Below are 26,582 nucleotides of genomic sequence, written 5' to 3' on the forward strand. Positions count from 1 at the left end.
ATCACCTCTACAGTCAGATTTTGACCTGGTTTGCTGGAGCTGAAAATGCTTCCTGTCTGAGCACACCTTTATGAGTCATTTTCGATCAAGACACATAGACACATTGTAGCTGCCTGGGAGTGGTTACAGAGCTTCTTTTTATGGTTCTGATGATGTAAGAGAGTAAAGTATGGGATTAATATAAAAGCAGTAGACTGAGTTGCATCCATTAAAATGTACAGTAAAGTGGCATGCATTTAGTCGATCAAATAGGCCCAATTAATACCGAAAATGACATGTGTTACAAGAATATGCAAAATACAAGTGCTTCTTTCAAAAACCCTGAATACAGAGCTATCATACACCAAATCTGCCTAGCAATTTTACTATTACCATTGATCCGTATTCAAATTGTCCTTCAAAAACACACATATCAGTCAAACTCGGATAAATATGTCAGCACATTAATACAAACAGCACGGCGACAATGATACATGACAATAAACAAAGCATGAAAATTTCACTCGCCACGTACCCATTAAAAATGAGTGAGCAGACAACAGAGCGCAGCATGTTACTGCGTGGCATAAAAGCATTGAAATACACAGATGACATGAAGGGAACAGAGCTGTCAGGCCTCTCAACACTCAAATGACAGCATTTGCTAAACCAAGCAGAAAAACCGCTCCCTCCTGAAAGGATTCCTCCAAAGACAGTGACTCATATACCTTTGACAAAAAGCTCCGTGAAGCACTTCTCCTCCCCGACCACGCACTCGTATGCTGCGTCATCCGACAGGTTGCACTTATTGATAGTGAGTGTCCGCTTGTTGCCCACGCTCTCAAACACATACCTGGACGCAGAGGGATGGCGGGGGAAGATTATACGAGTCGGATAAAGAAGAAATGAAGTGAGAGACAAAGAAAGGGAGAGAGAGCGAGAGAGAATAATGATTAAGTGCTTTCAGCAAATCCAACCACAGTCAGGCGAACGGGGCCTAAAGACAACAGAGTGACTCAAAGTTACAGATCGAGACAAAGAATGCACACATTTAATATATGCTCCCACACACATGCGTTGAGCTTGCTGTGAAAATATGGTGCCAAACATCAGAGAGCTACAGTAATGCCACAGTGTCATCACACGCAGTGATGAGGCAGTGATGAGAAAGATTCCCATGGTTACAAGCTGCAAGCATTCACATCATCAGACCACTCAAGGTCCATTAACAGTAGGTGTAATTTGAATACTGAATAAGTACTTATTGTAAGGCTAACAGTTAAGCAGAAATGTTAGAAATGTTAGAGTGTTCAGGATTAAAATGTATTACATTTTGATTTCATTGATGTAAACATGTCATGGTCCCTGGATTTCTTTATTATTCTCGTATACTGCTCAAGACAAATAAAGGAACACTTAGGAACACTCAGTGACGCGTTAGGAATAAAATGATGCCACATCATTTGATGGAAATAAAAATGATCACACGGCAGAGGGCTGAATTGAAAAGTACCCCAAAAATCAAAGTGAAAAATACTGTCGGCTGCGATTTCTACCCCTCACAGCAGTTTCAGAAAACCTGACCTCTGACCTTGACCTTGAGGTGGAGGTCACTGAGACCCAAACTCATCTGAGATTTTTAGTAGCTACAACTGCATTATTCATTTCAAACCACTACGTCACTTCATTCTTGAATTCTCGCATTCACAAGCTTGCATGTCTGCACCGCCAGCCCGCCACTCGGCAAAGTGACGACAATATCCCATCAGACTTTTATGAAGCAATACCAAATGTAACTCAGTAGTCTGTATGCCCCCCCTTGCTTGTATGCATGCCTGACAATGTTGGGGAATGCTCCTAATGAGACAACAGATGGTGTCCTGGGGGATCTCCTCCCAAATCTGGACCAGGGCATCACCGAGCTCCTGGACAGTCTGAGGCGCAACCTGGTGCTGTCTGATGGATTAAAACACAATGTCCCAGGGGTGTTTTGTGAGGGGGGCAGTCAGTGGTATAAAGTCCTTCATCCTCCAGGATCCTCCATGGATATGCCTCCCTACACCATCACTGATCCACCACCAAACTTGTCATGCCGAGGAATAGTACTACCACTAGCAGTGACACTGACCCTAGTCAAATGCAAAAATAGTGAAAAAACAGTGAGGAAAAAATGTCAGTGGCCTCCACATGTAAAACATTGCCTGTTTTGAGGGTTGTCTCATTGTTGCCCCTCTACTACAACTGTTGTTAATTTCATTATTGCCAAAGTAGCTGAAACTGATTAATAAGCCCCTCTGCTTGTTTTTTGAGCAGCGTATAATGTGATTATTATAATCAGTAGTAGAGGTTGTAATAAACTCCCCATTGCTTCTTTTTGTACCTTCTAATGCTGTTGCACTCATTGGCAAAACTAACAGGCAACCTAAAAACTAAAGCAAATGTGACCATGCCAAAAACTTGAGTAAATCCTCATAGAATCCAAAGCTATAATACCTTACTTCACAGCAAAAATAACCATGGTTACAGCCTCGTATTTAGAATAATTTTAGTCTCTACAGCATACACTGGCTATGGCAGATTAATATATGAGTGCTAACTCAGCTAATACTAATGTTAGCAAGCTTTTGTAAGTTAGTCACTCATCCAAACTTGAGCTCAAATGGCTTGGATGATCTGTACCACACCACAATTTGTCTCATAACCTCAATACACCTCCTCCAGAAGGAACCAACCGCTTAAACATGGAGTGAACTGAATTTTCAGATGATAGATGATAGCTATAAAACAGCTACCCTCGATCAAATGCTCCCAAACCTTAAAGCTTACCAGTATCTAAGAAGATGAAAGTTCACTACCGTAGTATTGTTATAAAGGGACAAACTTTCCATAATGCCAACAATTGTTTATTTACCGAGCTGTGAGGGTGGTTTTTATTGGTGTTGAGTTTGACATTTTAACACTGGTTTTTAAAGCCAACCTCAAGTGGAATTGCAGCTTGTAGCAGTTTTGCTGTGATTTAATTTTTCAGCCCTTGCTGCTTAGTCATTCTCCACAGACTCCCTTTTGAATAACCCAATTTCAGGAATCAAACTAATATGCTTATGATAATAAAATAAATTAAATCAAATAACAAAATAAAATAAAATATTTGCATCTGTATGGCTATTTCAGGGGGTGATTTTGTATGACTCGCTCAGTTAAACTCTTAAACACTTGAAGTTTTCGTTATTAGGGAAGAGTCCACTTTGACTCATAGGTGGACACCAATACTGTCTCATATAATGGGAGGCGGAGCCTTCAGCTATCAGGCACCTCTCCTGTGGAGCTAGCTCTCCATTTTGATTCGGGAAACATAAATCCTTTAGGATTGAGTTTAAAACTTCCTTTTTTGATAAAGCTTATAGTTAGGGCTGGATCAGGTGACTCTGAACTATCATTCAGTTATGGCGCTGTAGGCTCGAGCATTTGCCTTCTCTCTCCCATAATGAATGTTTTAGCATAATCTCTTTATGCTCTCTTCTCTTTCCCTTCATCCAAACAGTCAAAGCAGGTGGTTGTCCCAATCTGAGGCTTTCTTCTCTTAAAAGACAGTTCTTTCTTTTTGTTACTGCAAAATCCTACACATATGGGGTCATCTGAATTGGACCACTCAATGCTGGTTAAGAGGAACATTTTTAAAGAAAACATCAGACAACTAGCATGACTTATAGTGTAATTAATTCTACAGCCCAAGAAGTCTGTGTTTTAGTTATTTTGAGTAAAATTCTAGTATTTGTATGTTATTCTAATAACTAGCAGGTATATGCGACTGTACAATGCATCCATACATACAATAGATGCACTTTGCACCGATGCACTGTTCAGATATTGTCCTCAACTGATGACAGATGAAACTTTAAATTGCAAGTACACAATCTAACAAGCCACATAATTGTAGGTACAGCCATCTTTAAAATACAGTCTGTTTGCAGAACTTCCTATGCCCATGTTACCCACAATGCACCTAACTCTGTTTAACTCTGCAGCTCCAGCTGACTCAACTAGCATCACGGGTGGTCTTTCATTGCCCATATGGAAAAGAAACAGAAAAAACTTATAAAAGACTCGCATCAGATTTGGCTTGCTTCATATAATGAATCATATAAGGCTTATATGATTTACTCATGAAAGTGGCCACTTTCTCAATACTTTCATATATTGTTTTAGGAAGTATCCAAAACATACAAGTTTCATTTATATAATTTTTCAAGGAATCTTTTATCTGTTTTCACTCTTGTATGCTTTTCATACAAGTTTCACACAAGACAGATACAAACTTTATAAGATTTATATATATCTTTTCCATATGGGTGATGTGTTATTTATCCATACTTCACAACACTCCCTCTGTAGCTACAGACGTCTTTTCATACTTTTTTTCCCCAACACCTGCGAACCAACTTTCAGTAAATGTCTGTTATTCCACGACATTAGTTCTCGAAGGTATCATTATGTCATGTACAGCGTCCTGCAATCTTAAATTATGGTATTTTTTTAATAGAAGAGTAAATTAAAGAAGTGCAGATAGACTAAATTGAATCAGTATGGCATTTTTTCCTCATCTCTGAGGCTTTGGTAAATTAAATGAAACAAAAAGACAACTCAGCCTTCAAGAAAAATCACTTTACCTAATAAACAATGTTTTAAGCTGCTATCAGTGAAGGAAAACACAAAACAAAATTAAATTTATTTTCTATGGTGTAACACTGAGCGGTAAAATAGTGAATCTCAGCTGGCCATAATAAGATAATCTCTTTTTATATGTATTATGTCAAATGAGTTTTTGGCTTGGTTTTGGTTTTATGCTTTATCCACAGCAGTAGTAGGAGTGAAATAAAGCAACAACAAAAAAGAGCAGGGCTGTAATACCCTGATCCCAATGGCTTTTAGTCACTAACCTAAAACATTTGATTTGTTAGAGCTGAATGGTCACAGCCCACAGCCTGGAGAGACCTCCAGGGAGACTCTGCTCAGGCCAAAATAAAAGTCGCTTCTCCCGATGTAACTGTCTTAATCATAACAGGAAGAGGGCCGCCTTACTTTCCAATAACAGCATGAAGATTCATGAAATAGCAGATGGTGGAGCTATTGAAAACATAGCACTTGAAACAGCTGTAGCCTCTTCAATGAAAGACCACAAGTAGCCTTTGAAGAAGGAGGGAAAAGAGCACAGAGGAGAGCGACGCAGACACTGGATAAAGCTCAGCAGGCTAAAGAGGCTCAAAAAGTAACATATGTATTCTGTCAGACATCCCAGTCAGAGCTAAAGGATTTTGAATTAACCGTTTACACTCCCTGCACCGTGTTTTGCTTGAGGAAGGATGTGCTTGCTGAACTGCTTGAAATGTACTCTGCAACTCTTGCAGTTGCTCCAGTTGGTCAAGTTGTTATTGCTATAATGTTAGTGACATAATGAGAGCAATCAAGCTAAGCTAAACTATTTAAAGGACAATTATGTTTTATTTATAGATGTTGTATCTCCCCTTAAAGTGACTATTGTGGCTGCAATGCAAACTTTGCACTCTTAACCTCTGTTGAGATGCAGGGAAATGAGAACTCTGACAAATCTGGGACATCCTGCCAGCTGATCTAATCACTAGCATATTCATCTGCCCACGAGTTTGTTTATGTGCATGGGGCTGACCTTAACTGGCGTCATACTGTCAAAAGTTTGTCTTCTTGGGAAAGTCATCACCAAAATGGTGGATTGCCCTAAAACCAGTTATCCTGCTACGGGAGCAGTAAGTCATTCTAGATGCTCAGCCATATTAGTGAAACCAGCGTCAAGAGAACAAGGAGCTACATCAGATACAACACAAGACCTGTAGGATGAAGACAGAACGATAACAGGTCTATCCAAAAACATGGTGTTGAATTGCACACAGCACTTTTCTGAGTTAGATGTGAGTTAGAGTTAGACTTACAGTTGCCACAGTTATGTTTTCACAGGACTCTGTGTAGTCTGTAAAAAAATACTAAGTACACCCCTTAATTAGCTTCTAGACATGTATTAAACAGCAAAAACCTGAAGTATGCATGTTCTATATCACTTCATCTTCCTCTCACATCATTATTTTGGTCCACTGTTCTTTACAGTGTTGCTTCAGTTTGGTGCAGTCCTTGTCCTGCTGAATGACCCAGCTTTAGCTGTCAGACAGATGGCTTCACACTCGATTCTGAAATGCTTTGGTATACGGAAAACTTCATGGTTGACTCCAAAACTAAAAGGTGCTCAGGTCCTGTGGCTGCAAAACAAGCCCAAATCATCACCATGTTGACAGTTGATATGAGGGGTTTGTCCTGATATGCTGCTGAAAGGGTGTACTTAGTTTTTCATTACATAGACTCCTATGAAAACTTTCTTCTTCACATAATCATAGATGACAGAAATGTGAATCTAAATACAAAAACTGGCACAAATGCAGGATAGTTGCTCACTTAGCTGATGGTTTGATTTCCTGTCCATTTTTGAACCATTTGACTGGAACGTTGGGGTCAGCCACTTCCACTGTGAGATGGATCTTCTCGCCCTTGTCCACTGTGTATGCTGGATCCAGCTTCTTCAGGAAAGCTGTAAAGACAAAGGCTCTAAGGGCCAAATAATACCTGTGCCAACCAACAGCAGGCATATGCTAACACATATTCCACCTGTCGTCCCAGTAGCAAAACTACTCCTCCTTAAAACGCTGGCCTTTATGTGCTGCTGGTATTTACAGCCTGCTGCCTGTTATCTCATTCAAAGCACAAACTCTGCTTTTGCCTCATAACTCCGTCCCGTACCATCACTCTTTTTGGACTCAGCCTTCATCTTCTTCAGCCTCGTCAGCATACCCCTCAGGTCTGTGATGCCGTATTGAAAGGCAATCTTCTCATAGTCGCAGGGCTTCGCTTTCTTTAGGATTTCCCATACATCCACTTCTGGTTCCTCCTTCCTCTCCTTCTTCTGCCTGGTGGTGTTTAAGATTGATTGTGAATGAGTTAATGAGTGCAAACCAAGTTTAAGACACATATAGATGGAAGATGCTTCTCTGAAAATGTAAATTATCTTGCCTTTTCTTGAGCAGTGCACTGAAGTCTAGCTCTCCAGCATCCTCATCTGCATCTCCACTGGAATTAAAATAAATTCAATTCTGGGATTATTATTTATTTCTTTTTATCCTGTGCTTTTTACTTTATTTGTAAATTAGGTGGCAAAAAGACATTAATAATGTATTTACATTCAATAATATACCCTTTTTTATTCCATATTACACATAAGAAATTCTAATACGCAATAATACTGAAGATGGTCGAACAGAAAACTTCTAACAAATTTGTGCCTGTGGTTAACACTTACCCTTTTACCATCCTGCATTCAGAATGATGCAAAAAAGAAAATGGGGGCAGTGAGAACATAGAGTGAATCAAGCTCTGATCATGCCCTAAACTTGACTGACAGAAGAATCATAACAGACAAGCAGCATGTAATAAAATAAAGTCTGTTTATATAAGGCTCTTGAGCTGAAAGATCTGTTAGGTCTCTGAAGTACACAAAAGCCACAAACAGAGGACCATGTGACATATCACAGATGTCCAGCAGATTTGGACCAACATTAACATTACTTATTGCAAATTCTGTGTTTCAAAATTCCACATTTTAAAAAGTTATTTAGCTATCAATACAATTTGAGCATGGAAAAAAGAGCTATAACTGTGCAACCCACCTAAGTGTTTTTTTAAAGCACAATCTTTATAGTATGACTAGGCTGTACTTTGTGTAGTACCAATTTGTACCACAAGACAGTGGAGTGAATCAGTCAGTCAAGTCATTAAAATTGTTATTTACAGAAGCAGCTTGACTAAATGCAAAGCCTCCGGAGGGAATCGGAAATGTAAAGTGAAACCAGTCTGTTAAATCTGCATTCTTTCACATGGCCAGCAGGGGGCAACATCTCTGGTTGTAAAAGGAAGGCAGATTGTACAGAACTCCATGTAGCTCTTGGCTCCCTTATTCTATGTATGATGACTTTACATGTAAACCTGACTATTTGGTCGCTTCTATCGCGTTCGGTCTCTCTGTGAATTTCACCTTCCTGTGGCAGCGTGCTAGGAGCCACCTTTAATTTTTCCCTGTAGAAAGAAGTTTTCTTCCCACACAGAGTGTACAGTGGATGCTAATGTCAGTACTTTCAAGCTTTAAACGCTGCATGGTCGTACTCTCTCCCACATTCCATATTATCCATTGTTGATCTACACACGTCTGTTGCTGCCACGGATGTTGCACACTCGCACGTCATTGTCATGAGAAACTCTCACAAACAAAATCACGGTTTAGTATCGCAGTAACGCAGAGGAAAGTAACAGTAATCGAATTACTTTTTTGCAATAGTAATCCCTTACTTTACTCATTACTTGACAAAAGTAATCAGATTATCTTTGGTCAAGATGTGGTTAAAGACAGTATACGTAAGAATGAGACATAAGCATAGTGAAAGGAAAAAGATAATCAAAAAGCGACAGTCGCATGCAAAATATTTTGTTGACTACAAGTAGGGGGAATTATGCATCTGTAACCATGCATAAAACCCTTTATTACCCTTCAGATGCACATTTGCAAGTATAAAGTGATGGTGAATATGTCATGTGCTGTGGCATAATCAGTCGCTGTCTCGTGCTCAACAAGGTGACAAGCACTGTGTGTGGCACACACCAATAAATGTCTACAGGATCGAGTGCTGCTTGTTTTCCACCGTGAATGGTTTTGGCAGCTCCTTTACAGCGTGGAGTGTGTTTTCCTGGCATTGTTGAGGCTCATTGAACCCCTCAGAGATAAATGCCAGTAAATTCAGAGCCATTCTGAGTGATAATGCTCGTCCTATGGATGAACAGTTCATCCAAGGATAACATCCATCCGTGTTATCCTTGCCATCCTAATGGAGGTAAATTCTCTCTGGGTGGTATTGTCGTCGATCACCAGGCACACATGACCACCAAATGATAAAAACGATGAGAGTGAAAGCGATGTCTGCGGTGCTGTGGTCACAGCAAATGCAGAATCTCAATCTGCTTGAGCACTTCAGAGAGCTTCTCTCTACACAAAAGTCAAGTTATGTGAAAAACTAGACTGAAAGTTTAGATGAAAACAGAGGTGAAGAGCTCTGCTTGAGTATTTGAGCATGTGGAATGAGAGCAAAGAACGATGAATGATACCTGTTAATGTGTAAAATGCATATTATTGTGTGGTATGGCAAACAGTGATTCACACTATAAATTCAAATTATGAATGAAAAAGCAGTGCTAAACACTAATAGACTGTATAAAAAAGATAAAAGACACAGCAAAGCGCCATTATTATGCATTCTTTTTGATGACAGCTGAAGGGAACTTCTCTGGTTTCATAACTTGTAATGTAGAAAAACCTATGAGAAAATGAACCTATTCAGATGCAGTTCAGTGAACATTTTCCTGTTTAGTTCATCTCAATTGCTGGTTTAAGTATTTTCTATTAAAGGGTGAAGCTCATTTTGTAAAAAGGACATAATTTATAGTCAAAAAGATGTAGTGGTGCTATTCTATGCATTTAGTGTGTTTGGTTTTAAATGGACCATTAGCTTGTTTGGTTAATTTGTACTAAAATATATTCTGAGACGATGCTTGCTCAGTTTTTCTGATAAGTAGATTTTGTTTTAAACTTGTTCTAAAATAAAGAAAGATAACAGATGCACTGTAACAATCAACGTGGCTACGTGCTACCGCTAAGCTCTAAAACTGTAGTCCACAAACCAGAGCGATGGTCGCTAAAACCATCTTTTATTTACAGTATATTTAAAAAAAACACATTATGTGTATTTGACCTCCACAGCTAGTAACAACAGTATTTTATTTTTCCTTGATTTAGTGTGCAGTAATGAGATTCGTTATCACCACCTATCGCGGCCCACTAAGAAATAAATCAAAATAAAATCCGGTGTCAGAGGAATTCTTTGAATTTAGATGTGTGGTGCATCTGAATCTGTTATTTTGACCTTCATCTCTGTGCAGTAGTGCCATGGCATACTATCTAACAAATGCAGATATGCCCGTATGCATTTCACTGATAAGAATAAACATAGTGGTATAATGAGAATTCTACCTAGAAATGCTTTTAAATGCTGGTGAAACACTGCTGTGTAAACATACAGTGTGTATTTTCTGTTTCCCTTTGAAGCCCTCTCAGCTGGCCGACCAGTCAGTGAAGACGCAACACAAAGAAGAAAATAGCCTGATATGCCTGGGGCACACAATGAGGAGCTTGTGCTAATTCAGGCAGACACGAAAATCTGGTGTTAATAAAACTCCAGAAATTAAGAGAAGAGGATTGTGTATCTTAATGCATGCAGACCTTGTGTTAATGAGAGAAGCACAAATGATCCTCCTGTGGGAAACAGGATCCTCTATTCTTATTTTACAGAAGCTAAGCTGCAAGCCTTCCACATAACAAGTTGTTTAACGCACTCATACGCTGTTTTCTTCCAGCAACATATTTGAGTTTTAACCAACTTTTCACTTTTCATTTATCTCACTAACCTTCTCTCTCCTTCACCCTCTTGTTCCCTCCTATCAGCACTCTGCAAATAAACGCACTGACATCCTGTCTAAACCACAATATGATGCTGTCTTTTTGCATGTTGCCTTTTTCATCTTACCTGCCCGTTTTTACTCATGCTCTAATGAGGGAGGGAAATTATATTTTTGATCACAGATTACAAAAAAGGGCGACTCAAGGTATCGGTGCAAAGGTGTCAGCTGATTTACCAGCACAAGGCACGTGTACATATGTACAATTTACAGGCTGAGAACAGCTGAAATCTCATTTTTCAAAAAATAAAGAAGACTACACATTCGCAGGATACATTAGCATAGACCAACTTCACACAGGCCAGAAGCAGAGACGGAAATAGACAGTGAGAGAAACAGTTACACATACACACAAAAAGAAATACTCCCTTTGGAGACTGTTACTGAGACATGTGACGAAATACATAAGATCCTAAACCACGAGGGAGTCCAGGTGAAGCAAAACACCAAGGCAGCAGATGCACTGAGACGTGACAGAAAGAGATAGATGGCAGACTGAGTGACTCGTACAAAGTCGACTACAACCGAGGGATAGACAGGCACACGGGCAGAGACGCTGGTTGAGACTGACAGATGCCCAGAGGCAGCGATCTACAGAGGAGCATATGCGAGACAGTGTGATGGGTGACATGTAGAGTAGACCCACGCCGACACTGACACTCACGATCGCTTAAATGCCTCCAAGATGTTGTCCTGCTGGTCCTCTTGTGCAGCTGAAACCAGACAGAAGGAGAAAGGCTGGTGAGAGCTCAGCTAGGTTAATTCATTACTCAGCAGGCTTGAGCAGCAAAGGAATAATGGACTGATGACCTCACTAGGCCACTAAATGATAGGACCTAATGTATATCGCACTCACTGAGTTATTGCCTGACAAAGCTAGTTACATAGTAATGGTGGATACGCCGAATGGAAGATGACAATAATGTGATTAAGTGTCTGTCTCCAGACCTACCCTGCACAGAGACTTCGAATGTGCAGCTGTCGCACTTGTCTTTGGAGGTGACCTCGCAGCGGTAGCCACCTGCGTCTCCATCCACTACTTTGATGATGCTCATCTCGTAAGTGTAGATCTGACAGAGAGAGAGGGGGGGAATGATATGCTAGGAACACACACAATTCAATGAACACCCAAACGCAAAAGCTCAAACGTACACGCACGTACGTGCTGACCAACACATGCTCGAAGTATGGATAAAGCGAGCAGGGTGACACTGATGCCTTGAAATGTTGCTCGGTTAGCTAGTCACTCACTAGACTTTGATTACGTGTTCATCATGTCCTCCGTTTTCTACACAAAGATGTCGGGGAAGAAATGTCATTAAATGGTAAGTAAACAGATTATTTCTACCAGCTTTTATGCTGTTGATTTTTGTGAGTTTTACAAATATTGACTGAAATAAACAAAACTTTGTGGGTGTGATCTGGAAAGCATAAAATCTATTAATTGCAAGTTTTATTTTCAGTTGTTCATTACTGCAATTTGCTATTAATGTTGGCAGGATTTTGCACAGGCATGCCTTCGTGCCTTTCTTTGCAGTAGTATAATCCAAAAGATTCAATATGTGTTACACGAGAAGCTTTTTGTGCCGTGGTGGAATAAATGTGATTTCACAGGATTCAAAAAGTGAATAAATATTGAAGCACATTACTATTTGCTACCACTTGGTTGATCAGTATAAACAGCTGAGCTGAGTTCAGTTACAAAGTTTGGATCTTTCGTTAAAACCGTCAGTTTTACACAAAGTTTATCCCATTTTTTAAAAAACCACCAAGAGTCTGAGACAAAGCAATGAGCATGCTGACTTGCATGCAGTCAGGATATTTAAAAACTGATATTTAGCTATTAGCACTTTCACATTTTATGCCTGAAACTTACAATGCAGGTCACTAAGGAAAAACATGTATTCACCAACCTGTTGCCAACTGGTTGCTGAAGGTTTGTTGGCTGTAATTTCACCAAAAATCTCCTTGTGATTGTTTTGGTTTGTAGCAGATTTCACAGAACAGTGACTGCTCTTTAAACAACTGCAAACTAACCACTGAGTGATAGTGAATTTTGCAAAAATGCAATACATACTGTAAAAGGAAACCTTGACTGTCAAAGTAAAAGTTGCGCCAACTGAAACCAACATGTTTCAAAAAGTGCAACTTTGACTTCTCTGTTTCCATTTTCCATCTGACGCTTCAGTTTCACAACCACTCACTGAATAGTTGGTAGGTGCAGCAGTTGGAGATACATTCTGCATTTCTATTTGTAGTCTATCATTTTATTCCCCCCCTTTCTCCCCGACCTCCTCGTATTGATTTTTTTAATATACATGTTTTCAATCCCACTTGTGCATGAAATGAAACACACAGCCATGCAGTATGTCATTATAAACATTTGTGAAAGTATGCGTCTTCTGTATAGCTTACTGAACTGCAACCATTGCAAGAAGTTGGGTCCAGACATTTCTTCCCTCCTACATATTCCCTGAGAGCTGTAAGTGGTATTATTACAAAGCGGAAGCATTTAGGAACCACAGCAACTCAGCCATTAAATGGCAGACTGTGTAAAGTTACTGAGCAGGGTCACCAAATGATGAGTCACATAGTCAACACGGCTCTGCTGACTCAATAATAGCCAAGTTCCAAATCTCCTCTGGCATTAATATCAGTACCAAAACTGTGCGATGGATATCTCATGCCATGAGACTTTTATGTAGACCATGTAACATTTATGTAGCCCAATATTTCTGTCCATAGTGCTGTACAAAATACCATAACATACTCAGATATTTTGGTCTACAACAAAGTGGTCAGTCAATCAACTGAAAGATTTGCTATAATATTCATGAGGCTATGGTCCCGTTGATATTACTGTCTCTTTATTAATACATTCACAAAAGTTATATTTAAAACAGAGAGTATAAATGCGTACCTTGGTGTTTCTGTCATAGGACTCTTTAAACTGAAGATGCTTTCCAGCTTTGCTACCCAGGTCAAGCCACTTCCCCTTCAGCCATTTCATCACCGGTTTCTTTATCAGGTTTGAGGAGTCCACTTTAGCCACAAACGTGATGTCCTTGCCTGCCAAGCACGAAGATTAAATGCAGTAATTAATTAAACTGTGTGTGTAACAACTGGAATTTAGCACTAAGTGGCCATTCCTCTCATTTCAGATATAACTCAGTTTTTATGGCCAATGATTTTTGCCAGACCTTTTGTTGCTGTAACGCTCTCCGGCTTCAGCACAAACAGGCCGGTCGGCTCAGACAGCTGAGGACCCTCCCCTGGAAGATGATCTGTGACGGGAGTGGAATGAAGAGAGTAACTAAAGTATGAATTTAAACAAGAAAATGTTATCTGGGCACAGCATATAGATTTTAGATAAATAAAGGCAACCAGGCGACCAAGCAAACCCCCAAATCATCTTCTAAGTGCCTATTTGAAAGTCATTTGGGAAAATTCAGAAATTTAGTTCAAGGACACAAAGCCTCAACCCACTAAATTCTGTCTTTGCACGGTTATTTAGTGCTGAAACTGAGCAACAGTCTCTCCACAAGGCAGCTTGTTTGCATTATGCCTTTGTTGTTACATTCCATAAGCCATTTGGGACCCTCTGACAAATGACAAGCGACCAAGGTGCAGGCTGGCCCACGGGGAATATAGAAACTCCTCAGATCACCCCTGAAGACATCATATTACTATTGACTCTCTGCAATCATCTGCCACCCCGACAGAACATAAGCTGAAGCCGTACAGTCTTATCGTGGCAATAAAAAATGAGCTGCTCTTTTATCTACTCGCTTGTTTCTTTTGCAAGTAAATTGATGTAACCTTTGTAAGGTGTTTGCTTGTCAGTTGATATGCTTTATAGAAATGCTAACATATTCACTTCTCTTACCATCAGGAGGCAACTCTGCATCAGAAGGGGAAAAAAGAGAAAGTGAGGAACACGTCAGTCTGTACAGTATTTGTGTTGTCCCATTAAACACAAGCGTTAATTGGCCCAGTGATCACCTTGACTTCAGGTGATGAACACTCACACATTAAATCATTGTGCTCTCACACTTCAAAAGAACACAGATTTCTTTTTCAGAGTCTAATTAACATTTTTTCCTCTTTTTTTTTAAGAAAAGTACAACTGTTAATGAGTTATTTCTTCAACAACTGTCCTAAAATCACTTCAACTGTTCTGAGGTACAGTACACAATCTACATAAACTGTCTGAGTCAGACATCCTGCAGATTTAACAAGAAAAAAGGTTCATACACAAGCAATAAGCCAAAGGTACATCGAATCACCAATCAGATAGAGTGAGTAGGACCCTGACTGGACATCCATTGGACGAGACCAGTTGCTGAGAGAATGGATCCAGGGTCACAAGTCAGATAAGGTCATGCGCTTCCATAAATTCAGAGAGCCATACTGTTGGCGCCTCTTCCTCTCTCTGCTTTTATGGGCTCAGTTAATTTGATCTTTTAATCAAAAAGTACCCCTGAGGACAGATCCAAGTTCAGATGTTCAGCGTGATTTAAAAGGTTTCCATTGGAATGCTAAGTGGGTAAAACTGATTCTGGGATAGGGCTCAGGGGACACTTTTGAATGTTTACACTCTTACGCTGTTGCACTGGATGCTGGCTGTGTTTGGGATGGGGCTTCTAAATGAAATTGACTCTAGACACTGTCGTACTTTGGCACTGGGAGTTTTAAATTATGCCAAGCAACACTATTTAACCATGCATTATGCATTACTTTTAGACTCTAAGATACAACTTATAGATTTTTTTAAACTGTTTGTAAAGGATTACACAGTATAAATAATATGGATTGTATGGGGTTCTTATTTCCTCATAATTTCCTAATCTTTTCTATAGAGTTTAATAAACTACAACTGCAACATTCTCCTGTTAAAACCTTGGTCTTAGCATTTGTGGATATTATTTTAACATTAATTGTCTTAAGTTTGCCAGTGAACATTTAAATGATTCAGAGAAGGTATGAGAGGAAGCGCTACGATTAGAACATCATCCCCATAGTCAAGCACAGAGGTGGAAACATTATGCTTTGGGGGGGGTGTTTTTGCTGAGGCTAAAAGACTGAGAACTTTCTTTCCTCCCAGAACACTGAAAATGCATCATGTATGGTTTGGCAGTGAGCCAAAACCAAGGTAACAAAGGAGTGGCTAAAGACAAAGCACATTAGCTCTCCAGCCCACAGTCCTTTAGAAAATCTGCAGAGGGAGCTGAGGTTTTTAGTTTCTAAGTGGCAGTCAGGAAACCTAAAGGAAGCAGTTACTGTAAAGAGGAGTACGTCCAAATCCCTCCTGAAATGAAACCCTGTGACAAGACAAGACAAAGTACTAAGTGATGTTTTGGGGGGGGATCAAAATACTTATTTCACTTTAATTTCTTTGGAAGTGAGCAAATTTAAAAATTCAGCAGGAAATAATTATTCCCTCCCAGTGTCTTATACTGGGCCTTGGTCTTTCCCCACAGTTCATTTACTGTATGCCCTTAAGCTATCTTATTTCTGATTGGCCTCATAAATTAGAGGTATACACGGCAGGTGGGTGGGGCTTCTTTTGACATAGTGAGCACCATGTGTCTGAGATACCCACATTAGGTATATCTAATGTGCATGTTAAACTTATGTTAAACTAAGCATTATTGTAACAATATTGTTATTGTAACAATATATACACATGTTAAAGAGGGTTAAAAAATATATAGTACTAGATTCCGTTTAATAATAGTTTTGTGTCAGATCATAAAAGATGATTTAGTGAAACCCATTAAAATGAATATTCTGACCAACTTAATTCACTGGTTATTGAAAACTTCATTCACTGTGTTAATTTAATTACTGAAATGCCTAGTATGTAGTTTGTAGTGTAATTTCAGGTGAGCACTGACACTGACTAAAGAATCAACAGATACTTGGTTTCCACATTTCACACTTGGAGGAAAAGATAAGAGAGTAGTCGGGATTTCTCTAGTTCTATAAAGTCAAGTACTACCCATGGTATACTACTATAATCCTAATTGTACAGTACATATTATTATTATTACTTATTAAGTGTATGAAAACATAATGAAACTAGAGGACCTCATTATGTAAAGACATGAACAACAGAAAAATCATTATGGCTGTAAACAGTAATCAGTGCAGTGTAACACTCTTCAGCACTAGTAATGATTAGGCCATGTCACACACACAGATGGCATATATCCAGCAGAAACACAGGCGGGATATATCGCTTTTTACCAATCAGATCTCATCATTTCACTTTTAAAACAGACGTTTGCTTGGATGCTTTGGTGGAAGCAATCTAACCACTGTTCTCTGAATCCTTTTGAAAGACTTTTTTACACAAGACATTGTCAGAAGCTTTTTTGTTATCTGCTATATTTGTATTTATTTACTCATTTTACCATCAACATGTTTCATCTGACAGTCTATCAGTTGAATTTGCCGTGCCTTGAATTGCTTTTAAGCTGCGCCTTTGCATTGATTTCTTCCTTTTGATTTAGGTTCCTTTATCTGTCTGCTGTGGGGCACTTTGTCACTTTTGTTTACTCCATAAATAAAGTTATTCTCGTCATGATTAGTGTCATTGTTATGTTCAATGTCCAGAAATCACCGCGGCTATATGTCTGCAACAAAACTGCATCTTCATAATGTCTCCGTCTGCTGAGTGAAAATACTGAAGCTTTAAGCAACACCAGAGCAATCCCAGGCTTCAGTGAGGAAGCGTTTTTCATCTGATACCCATGTCCACTAACGCAAAAAGTGACTGACACAAAGCAAGCACAAACACGAAAAGCACAAGCAAGCTGGCATGTATTGTGTCGAGTCTTTTGCTTACCATCCCTAGGCTCATTGTTGGCTAAATGAAAAGAAACAGTTGGTACATGGAAATCAGTCTTCACAGCACAGCACAGGTCTCATCAGACTGCAGAGGGCTGCCTGAGCGTGTGTGTGTGTGTGTGTGTGTGTGTGTGTGTGTGTGTGTGTGTGTGTGTGTGTGTGTGTGTGTGTATAAAGAATGAAAATGCTTCAACAAAGATCGGATTAAAGACAATGCATAAGCCTATTCACTCAGACAACCACAGTATCTTCAGACAAACACACAAACACACAGATATAACAACAAAGCAAAGCACTTACCTAAATCTGTTAATGAAGAATAAGCACAGGTTTTGTAAATAAACAGGACTAAATAAGTGGTAATGCAGATATAATGTACTGTAAGCTTTCCATGTAAATGCATGCTGTAAATAAACACAGCATGACAGAAAAGTGCTTGGCGTCATAAACTGCCCGTGCCTCTGTGAGTTACAGTGATAATTGTAGAGATAAATCAATGTGTTTAATTTTACAGATGAGTAAGGACAAAATGAGCGCACACATATGTCAACACACCTATAACGCTATTTAGCTGCAGGACAGTGCTTACCGTCTACAGCCGGCTGCATTTCTGCCACAGAAAGTGACATAATAGTGTAAAAGGAAACAATCTGAAAATTTTAATTATCAGGCCCCAAAACATAATAATCCCTGCACTGACTCAAGCTGTGATGTTGCAGGCCATGAGGCATGTAGGTTGTTGGTGGCAAGATCCAGATGTTGTACAGATGTCGACTGAGACTTCCAGATGTAAACAGTGTGCCAGATTACAGATATAAGTTAAAAACAAACAAAAGGCAGCAATCCAAGGATGGCTCAGAGGTTTTTGATAGATAAATTAGGAAGTTTCTGTTATGGTGGATCTGTGAGACCCAAGTCAGGCTGGACACAAAATTGAGTTGAAAAGTTGGGGGTGCCGTTTCAGATGCCCTGGGCCGAGAAGGAAAGGCAATTATTCCTGTAGTAGTAGAAAATATGATTTAAATTTGCAATACCTCAACAGACTGACTGGCGTCTTCTCATTGGATGATGGGTACTGCCATATTTAAACTTCTCTGCCATGCTAAAATAATGGGGGGAAAAACGTGAGTTCTCACAAACAAATACAAGCTGTTGGTGCCAGCTGTCTTGGGTGGCTTTTACCACCCAAGAGGGTACCATATTTCTGAATTTGGTAACCTTAGATTGTCTGAAGGACTTCTCGATTCTGTTTTGCTACTGTACTCTGGACTGGATGTCGGTCTGGGTGTTAGTTTGTCGTTGTGCATCTTAGACTCTTTAGATGCTATAATCATGTTGTCCATTGTAATCACAGAATGGTAAAAATTGTGTTTCCCAGTTTAGTTGTGGTGTCTAATTCCCCCAGAAATGCAAAATATCTCCATACATGACATGTAAGGGGGAAGTTGTTAACATGCACTATGCATATGTTGTTAAAATCACAGAAATAACATCAAGCTTACAGTCACAAGGTCTGGTGAACTTTCTGCAGCACTTTTGTGTTTTATGTTTTTTAGAATAGCGGAAAAAAAAACACACAAAAAAACCAACAACAGAGGCTTATCAGATTTGTTTTGTTTTTTCACATATAAATTCATAAGGTCCTACACCTGGAGCGAGATCAGATCAGTAGAGTTTCCCTTTAGATTGCAAAACATCACGCCTCCCTCAGTGTTTATGTTCTCCCCCAAAGCGGGACTCTCAAATCACAGCCAACGTTTTAGCTCTGCCAACTGCAGCCAACGCTAACATGGTGGGCACAACAGAAAGGATTTGAGAAACAAATTAGCTAAGTTCACTGGCATATGGCATATTAAGCAAAAGGTCATGGAGTTAAGAACAGACTAAAGCTGTGCCAGCCATTTGCTTTGAGTGTTGCTTTGGCTTTTTCAATCATGTTTGCTTGGAATTGTCTGATTTGGGTTCTAACTGTATATTGGCCAATGTACCCCTTCAAAGACTGTGACTAAGCATAAATGAGCTGGAGTATGAGTAGAAATCGCTGCTCTACCTCATCATTGCACCTGTGCGCACACACATTTAATCACTCCCGGTGAGCTGCAGAAGGTTTATGTAATAATTCATCTTGACTGCACACACTCACACATACACGGGCAGAGAACCACGTGTCCAACTTTCTTGCTCATGCCCTCTATTACGGTTGGCCCATAATAAGAACTGACATTCAATCCAGAGAGGTGAACTCAAAGGGTGAACATATTACACAAATAGACTGTTCACATAAATGTGCAACAAAGTGTACTTCACTCTCTGGGAACCTGTTATTTAAGACTTTTTATGAGCTGCAATTAAAGGAAATTCACATAAACATAAATAAAGACCATCGTGCAACAGAATCAAAAACATAGACTGTATAAAAGATTGCTTTTTATACTTTCTGGGTCTGAAAAGAGAAGAGCTTTGTATTCTGTGACTTCAGTAATCCCTTTCCTGATAACTTTACGGTCTTAAAGCTGCTTTCACATCTTCGTGAATACAACACAGTGCCTGTTTTGTACATTACATTTAATTCTATCAAAAAGGCAGATAAAGCCTTGTTTTTCAGTCACACACATCTCTCATCACTTTTGATTGAGGCTTGAGGTTTCATAACAGTAGTTCATAAATCAATGAGTGGCTATGTCTTTTATTTACAGGTAACACACCAGCCACAATCTATGAACATATTATATATGTAAACAACAGTTAATTATAGTTTACTATATGTTAAGTGCCTCCCAGGCCCCCCGACTTCCAGTGAAATTGCTCTAACTCTCAGTTTGAGCTGATTACATATGCACATAGAAGGGTGGGGAGGTCCCAGAACAAAGCTATATATTGCTGAACATACAGTTTTTTTGCAGAGAGAAATAATTATGTTTCTTACAGATGTCCCTGATGGAAATAAGAGGAAAAATCAGCAAAAGAAGAAAATAAAACTCAGTTTTCTTTCTCACAAATACAAAGTAGCATCTTATATTATAGAGAAGGCTGGAAAACACTACAGGGTGATGACACAACCAGAACAATAACAACAACAATAATTAGTAATAATAATTTATATTATTGATTTGAACCCATCATCGGGCATTTCAGAAAGCGCTAGAGGTGCTGGGTATATCCCAGGTTTACTACTCCTGAATTAAAAATAAATATTAACTATTTCAGTTTGTAGTTTCGAAAAAGGAAAATTCACAGGAAAATGAGCTTTTGCCGATTTTCAGAATAATTCATTATTACATGTAATAATTAACTGTTAACTGACACTTAAACAGTTTACGGTTCAATATTCCAGTTAAAAGTCATATTGAACAAGAAAATGTTAAAATGTAAATATAAAAGCTTCCTTCCATGTAAAAGATGGAGGTTAACAGGTTGAGAATCTCCATTCTGTTTTCTAACATTCTTAACCATTAGTAAAACATGTATTATGTCTATTTTATAGTGGTTATTTTAGTGAACCTTTATCTTCACGAAAACAGTAAAACCTCAACAGGTTATCTGACATTTGGATTAACAACTGATGTTAATGTGGAAGTTGATTAAAATCATTTCTATTTTCATGACACCAGTGTAAATTGTTTAGTCCTACTCACTGCCATAGTTTTATTTAGCAGCACAGATAGCATCAGTTCAGACTTCTGCAGTGGCTCTGCCAAACACATTTACTTTCTAAATTATTCATATCTTTATTATCGGCATTGGTAGTACAGTAGTAGTACTGATGCTATTTAAAACATGAGGAAATAGGCAAGAATTTCTGTAGCCATGGCAACTTAGAGATTTGAATTTCAATGCCTTTAATTGTATTACAATTTACCTGCAGCAATTAATACTAAATTTAATGTTTTCCTCTCTGGATATGTCCCCTCTGGAAAAACCAAAAGGGGCGATTTGTCTTCCATGTTGGATTTTGTCTAATCACAAACACTTTTTTGTATATCAGCTAAACATAGGTACACATGTAGAAGCTGCAAACAAAAAATCAGACACAAAACCTACTTTTTAATTAAATAAATAAACTAATATCAGGATAAATATTGTGCTGATAAGGTGCCAGCTTATCTTTTTCTAACTGATTTAAAATTGGTTGAAGTCCTCAGCTGTTCCCTTTAATTTAGGAACGCTATATTGCTCCAGTAAATAAATGTAGCTAAAAGGCAAATATTCATCTGTATCCATTGCATGTAATCACAGATTTAAATAAAGCCAAAAATATCATATAGACGGGCTCGTGTATACACGGTGTGACACTTACCCGTGAATTAAACACCTTCTTCACTGCTCGAGATTTTAACAAGTGATTACCGAGGAATTCTGAACTGCTCAAGTGCATGTGTGTAAGTGTGTGATCATGCATCTCCACACTCAACCCCATCACCACAGAAGTTCACTGCTTCTGTGTTTGTTCGGGTTCATCTTTAAACCTTACCCTCCTCCTCTCCTGACATCTCTGAATCAGTGGAAGGAAAGACATTATTTTGATGATGAGGATGAAGGCGATGAAGCTGACAGCGATGATGAAAAGGATGAGAAAGATGAGGATGATCTACAGACAGTCTGCGTGACACAGAGACTAACCAACACTGAACGCCGGTTTCTTACCCTTGTCATCTGTAAATGAGAGGAAAAAAATTATATTAGAAGCATTTCTTTAAATATTTCCAGTGCATGTTCTGCTTAGAGTGGGTGGCCACTGTATGCATTACTCAAAAAATAAATTGGATATCTGGAGCACAGCTAGTGGGCCCAGTTTAGATGTCATGAAGGCTCTTACCAGCAGGGGCTGCTGCATCCTTAACACCCTCGGCTGCTGCAATTAAACAACAATTATGTAAATTAATTTGCACGTCCTCATTATTTCATATCATACAACACTAGGAGCACAGCGTTTGGATAGTCTTTCAGAGCTGAGACTCGGTAAAATGTTTAAAGAGCCACATCCTGTAATCTGAATCCTCACGAGACAATAACTAATATAACCGAGGGCTGCTTGTTTATCGCTATATTTATCTAAAATGCAAAACATCATTCTGTTTCTTACATTCAGCTGTACACCGTCAACACAGATGCTTTCAGATAGGTTTTGGGAACCACTCTGCAGGGACACACTCTTTTTTTTCCTAGCAGTGATCAGACACCTTCATAAATACACCACACTGCACATGAAATACACTTTAAAATAAACAGTTTCATTTTAACAACATAAACACACATTCACATGTACCCGCACAGGGAAACGGCAACCCTGCTTTGTGAACCTCTTCTTGCTTTCTGTAGGGTTTGCCGCTGGCAAAAGACAGAATATTGGATTTCAGCGAGGGAATAGTGCATGATTCAAATGAGCCACAGTTTACAGAAACAGTGAGCTTGAGATAAATATAAGCAATTTTGTCAGCGATCATGAGGAATAATTGGGCTTGAAAAAAGTCTGAAAGGGGCAGCCGCAAGACAAAAATGCTTTTGATAGGATAAGTACATCAAAGTTCCAGGATCGCAGATCTAGGTTACTTTAGAAGCTCTAGGGTGTTTAATGAGATGGCAGATTAGGTATGAATTTCTGTCTGCCAGACAAACTAAAGCACACAGTAGCACAGTAATAATTCAGCTCTGGCAGCATTCGCATCTTAACCATCCATTTAAATAATTCTGCAGGTCTGCGCCCTCATTAGGGCCCCTGTTTAAATGTTAAGAAGGTTTCACTGTGGCAGGGAGGTACAGTTGAGACGGCAAAGTTTATTAAAGGGCTGAGCCACGGAAATGAATAAGGACATCATCTTGACAGCTATCATCTCTCCGAACGACCAACGAGAAGCCACAACTGGAACGGCAGAGCGTCCCATGAGCCTACTTAACAGTGGGTCTAAGATATCAAGGCTCAGCCTTGGCACTCTGGTTGTGATCAAGGCTGGCATACCATGTGTGGCAAACTGAAGGGGAGGCAACACTTCTATTTTGGATAAGGTTTGTTTTTCATGTAGCAATCTATTAATGCCTCTCTCAGCACTTCAATCCTTGAGAGGATCTGTGGCACAGCAGGCAGTTAAAACTTTCTTTAGGCTCCTGCTGAACCATGTTTCCCACCTCTCTCCCCCTCGAAATCAGAGGGAAAGTCGGTCACTGAATTTTGCTTTATTAGGTGCTCGTCTGGTCCTCTGTTTTTCAGGGATGGTACCTTGATGTCAGTGTGTTTGCTGGCAGGATTTAATCTTTGACTCAACATGATGTAACCGAAGACGGGAGGAGGTTTTGTTTTTGAGAAACAATTCTCACCCTGAGAGACAACTGGGGCGTTAAATAAATGTCACAAAATCACCATGGAAACAGCCCCGTGCTGATTTCAGATATGTGTGATTAATAATATAACCGTTTTGCCAAAGACGGCTGGAACTCAGAAAGTGTGCGCTATGCACAGGAGTCCCGCTGGTGTCTCACTTTACTGAAGGAAATATCACAGCCTCTCAGAGGAAAATTTCATATGAAAGACTGTTCATAAAAGGTTTTAAACCCCACAGAATAACATGAAAGTAAAGTGAGAGAAATTTCCCTGTTAAATTATAGTGAAATACCAGCAGCTGATTTGCCAGCAGTAAACTGTTATTTTACAATCGGACTACTGTAATCTACAATAACATTCTTTATTGTCAAGGAATCTGCATTGAATATAATCTTTACACTGTTCAGCTGTTCTTTTACTGTTTCCATTATCACCTCAGTAAACAATTTATTACACTGTTTACTCGATTAGGACACGTTACCATCTATGCATATTCGTTGTAACTCCATCATAACTTGCACAGCAGTTGTGCAACTATTGCCATCAGAGAATTTTAAAAGAAATAATCAATAAAGGGGAACTCTCAGTCGCAAACTTCCAGTTTCATAGGCAGCGTTAACAAGAATGAAGTGGACCCCAAATTTGCAACAGAAAATGAAGCGGAGTGAAGCATTTTTATGATTATTTTATTGTCTTTTTGATAGAAAGGACTGAGCAATGATGTAGCTCCATTTTGATATGTTTTACAGGGTTTTGATTGTAGCAAAGCGCGAGGCAAGCGTTACTGAAGCAATCATAACCCAACAGTCTATAGAAAATGTAAAACTAAATGAATAGACAGCAAATTTTTATAGCAGTTTATTGCAAGGTACAACACACAGTACCTGCTCAAAGATCATGTCTGGGGTCTCAAATGTGCAACTACCTCTTACTAAGCCTTTCAAAAAAGAATTTCTACAGTTCTCCCACAGTTTTCTACAATAGTGTCATGGTTAACACTTCCTTCTCACAGTAAGAATGTCCTGGGTTTGACTCCACAGGCCAGCTGGTGCCTTTCTGTGTGGTGTTTGCACATTTTCATCGCGTTCCCTGTGGGTACTTTGCCTTTCTCCAGCAGTCCAATGGCATGAGTGTTAGATGAATTGATGTTTCCAAACTAGCAGTAGGTGTAAGTGTAAGCATGCATGGTGTGTCCAGGTTGTACCCTGCCTCTCCAGCCCCCATGCAACCCTGAGTTGGATGAATAGAATTGTAATAAAAAACTATATTGTACACCTGTAATTGCACATTAATAAAACCCAGGAAGGAAAGCCGAGTGTGAGTACATTTTCCTCACATTGTTTGATGGTGAAAGAGCGTTTCCTGACTAAAAGCAGTTCTATAGCTTTCTATTTTTTCTGTACAGCTTTCTTAGATGTAAAAGTTTCAGCTGTCATCGTATGAAATCTCAGTCGGAGCTTCATTCAGTGTCAGCGGAGCAGCAGCACAGCAATATGAGAGTGAATGAGAGTTTTGGTTCACTGGTGTCAAGATATGAGAGAAAGATATTGACGCTCAGAGACTCTGGTTTGACTGTCTTGAAATGTTATATGTGGTGTGACATCTTAGAACTGTCACTGCGGTTAAAGCTAAATCTGCAGTTGCAGGCATTAATGGGAGGCGTCCTAAACAACAGATGAATAAAACAAACATTTTGGTCACGTGATAAACTGGAGACACATTAGAGAGGAGATTAGATTTGCTAATTTGCATCCCAACTGACAACCTTTTCTTCCCCCCTTACATCATAACTTGAAAATACGATGACAAAACAGCACAGGCTTTTTAAAACAAACGTACGGTATAAGATCTCTTTACCCTGTAGCTGCGTGCTGTCTCACCGCAAACAAGCAAGATAGTGACACACTCACCAGTCTCTGCGCAGTTTCCTCCACTGCACCCAGCACCGTTCATTGTGCAGTAAATTAGGTTTCACAAAAGAATTTTTAGCCTTCAAGGTCACTGCCACCTCCTCTCTGCATGATTACGCAGGGATTTTATACATTATCAGGATCACCCTTTCACATCTAATTTATAAGCTTTTCACTGCTCTGGATTGGTTATTTTTTTCCCATTTAGGTAGTTTGCATCATGAGGGTAGTATCAGCAAGCGCTTTAGATTTTTTCTGTGTATCCCAGGTGAAACATTTTATGCAGATGATGATAGAGGGGTGAAAAAATGCAAATTATTACCCAGCATCCAAAATGCAGCACGGAGAAAATATTTAAAGATGTACAAGGGACGTTTTACACTGGCAGCTGCAAGTGGCAATAAACGTGAAAAAACAGACAGCACGTGAAGTGTAAAAGACACACAGATTGCTTCTGTTTCCAAGAAGTGAAATGTCAAACAGCGGCGAGACAATCTTTCTCTCAATACAATACTCCTTCTCTGCTGTTTATGAGGCCGGCCGCATTTGTGCTCATTTGTTAATATGTTGAAAATGAGAAGCTTTGAGTGCTAAGAGGCCAGTAGGATATCTTTCTTGTCGCGCTACCAGACAGGTCTCCCACTCGACAAGCCGATCTATTCATTCAGAGAGCCAAGTAATTTGCATGCGTACTTCGGCAATCCTTTGGATAAGTAAGTGAATTATTTTTGGCACACCCCCTGAGGCATAAAATACTCACACTGATGCCAAAGAGCTGATACTGAGCAGGTTTGCAATGTACACCATCTTACTTTAATGTGTTGGAAAACCAAGATAGAGCATTAGCTAACATTAAATCACCTTAGAGCTTTTTTTTTTCTTGTCTTGTA

General features: G+C 39.3%; 1 protein-coding gene across 2 annotated transcripts in view; it reads right to left on the reverse strand.

Moving 5' to 3' along the window:
* The window catches only part of mybpc2a (myosin binding protein Ca), a 64,038-nt gene that overhangs the window by 24,679 nt on the left and 12,777 nt on the right, over window positions 1–26,582 (reverse strand). Inside the window, exons 2-12 of one of the 2 annotated variants that reach the window (XM_005726272.1) lie at window positions 22,283–22,318; window positions 22,111–22,119; window positions 14,501–14,515; window positions 13,815–13,898; window positions 13,535–13,683; window positions 11,567–11,684; window positions 11,279–11,327; window positions 7,069–7,125; window positions 6,799–6,965; window positions 6,457–6,589; window positions 708–832 (exon numbers count right to left, since the gene is read on the reverse strand). In XM_005726272.1, the coding sequence (XP_005726329.1) occupies window positions 708–832; window positions 6,457–6,589; window positions 6,799–6,965; window positions 7,069–7,125; window positions 11,279–11,327; window positions 11,567–11,684; window positions 13,535–13,683; window positions 13,815–13,898; window positions 14,501–14,515; window positions 22,111–22,119; window positions 22,283–22,318 (942 nt within the window). The remainder of the gene's footprint in view (window positions 1–707; window positions 833–6,456; window positions 6,590–6,798; window positions 6,966–7,068; window positions 7,126–11,278; window positions 11,328–11,566; window positions 11,685–13,534; window positions 13,684–13,814; window positions 13,899–14,500; window positions 14,516–22,110; window positions 22,120–22,282; window positions 22,319–26,582) is intronic. The other variant, XM_013909038.1, reaches the window with a different exon arrangement.

Source organism: Pundamilia nyererei, unplaced genomic scaffold (genome assembly GCF_000239375.1).
Source record: "Pundamilia nyererei isolate P.nyererei 1_Seehausen unplaced genomic scaffold, PunNye1.0 scaffold00018, whole genome shotgun sequence".
Lineage (NCBI taxonomy): Eukaryota > Metazoa > Chordata > Actinopteri > Cichliformes > Cichlidae > Pundamilia > Pundamilia nyererei.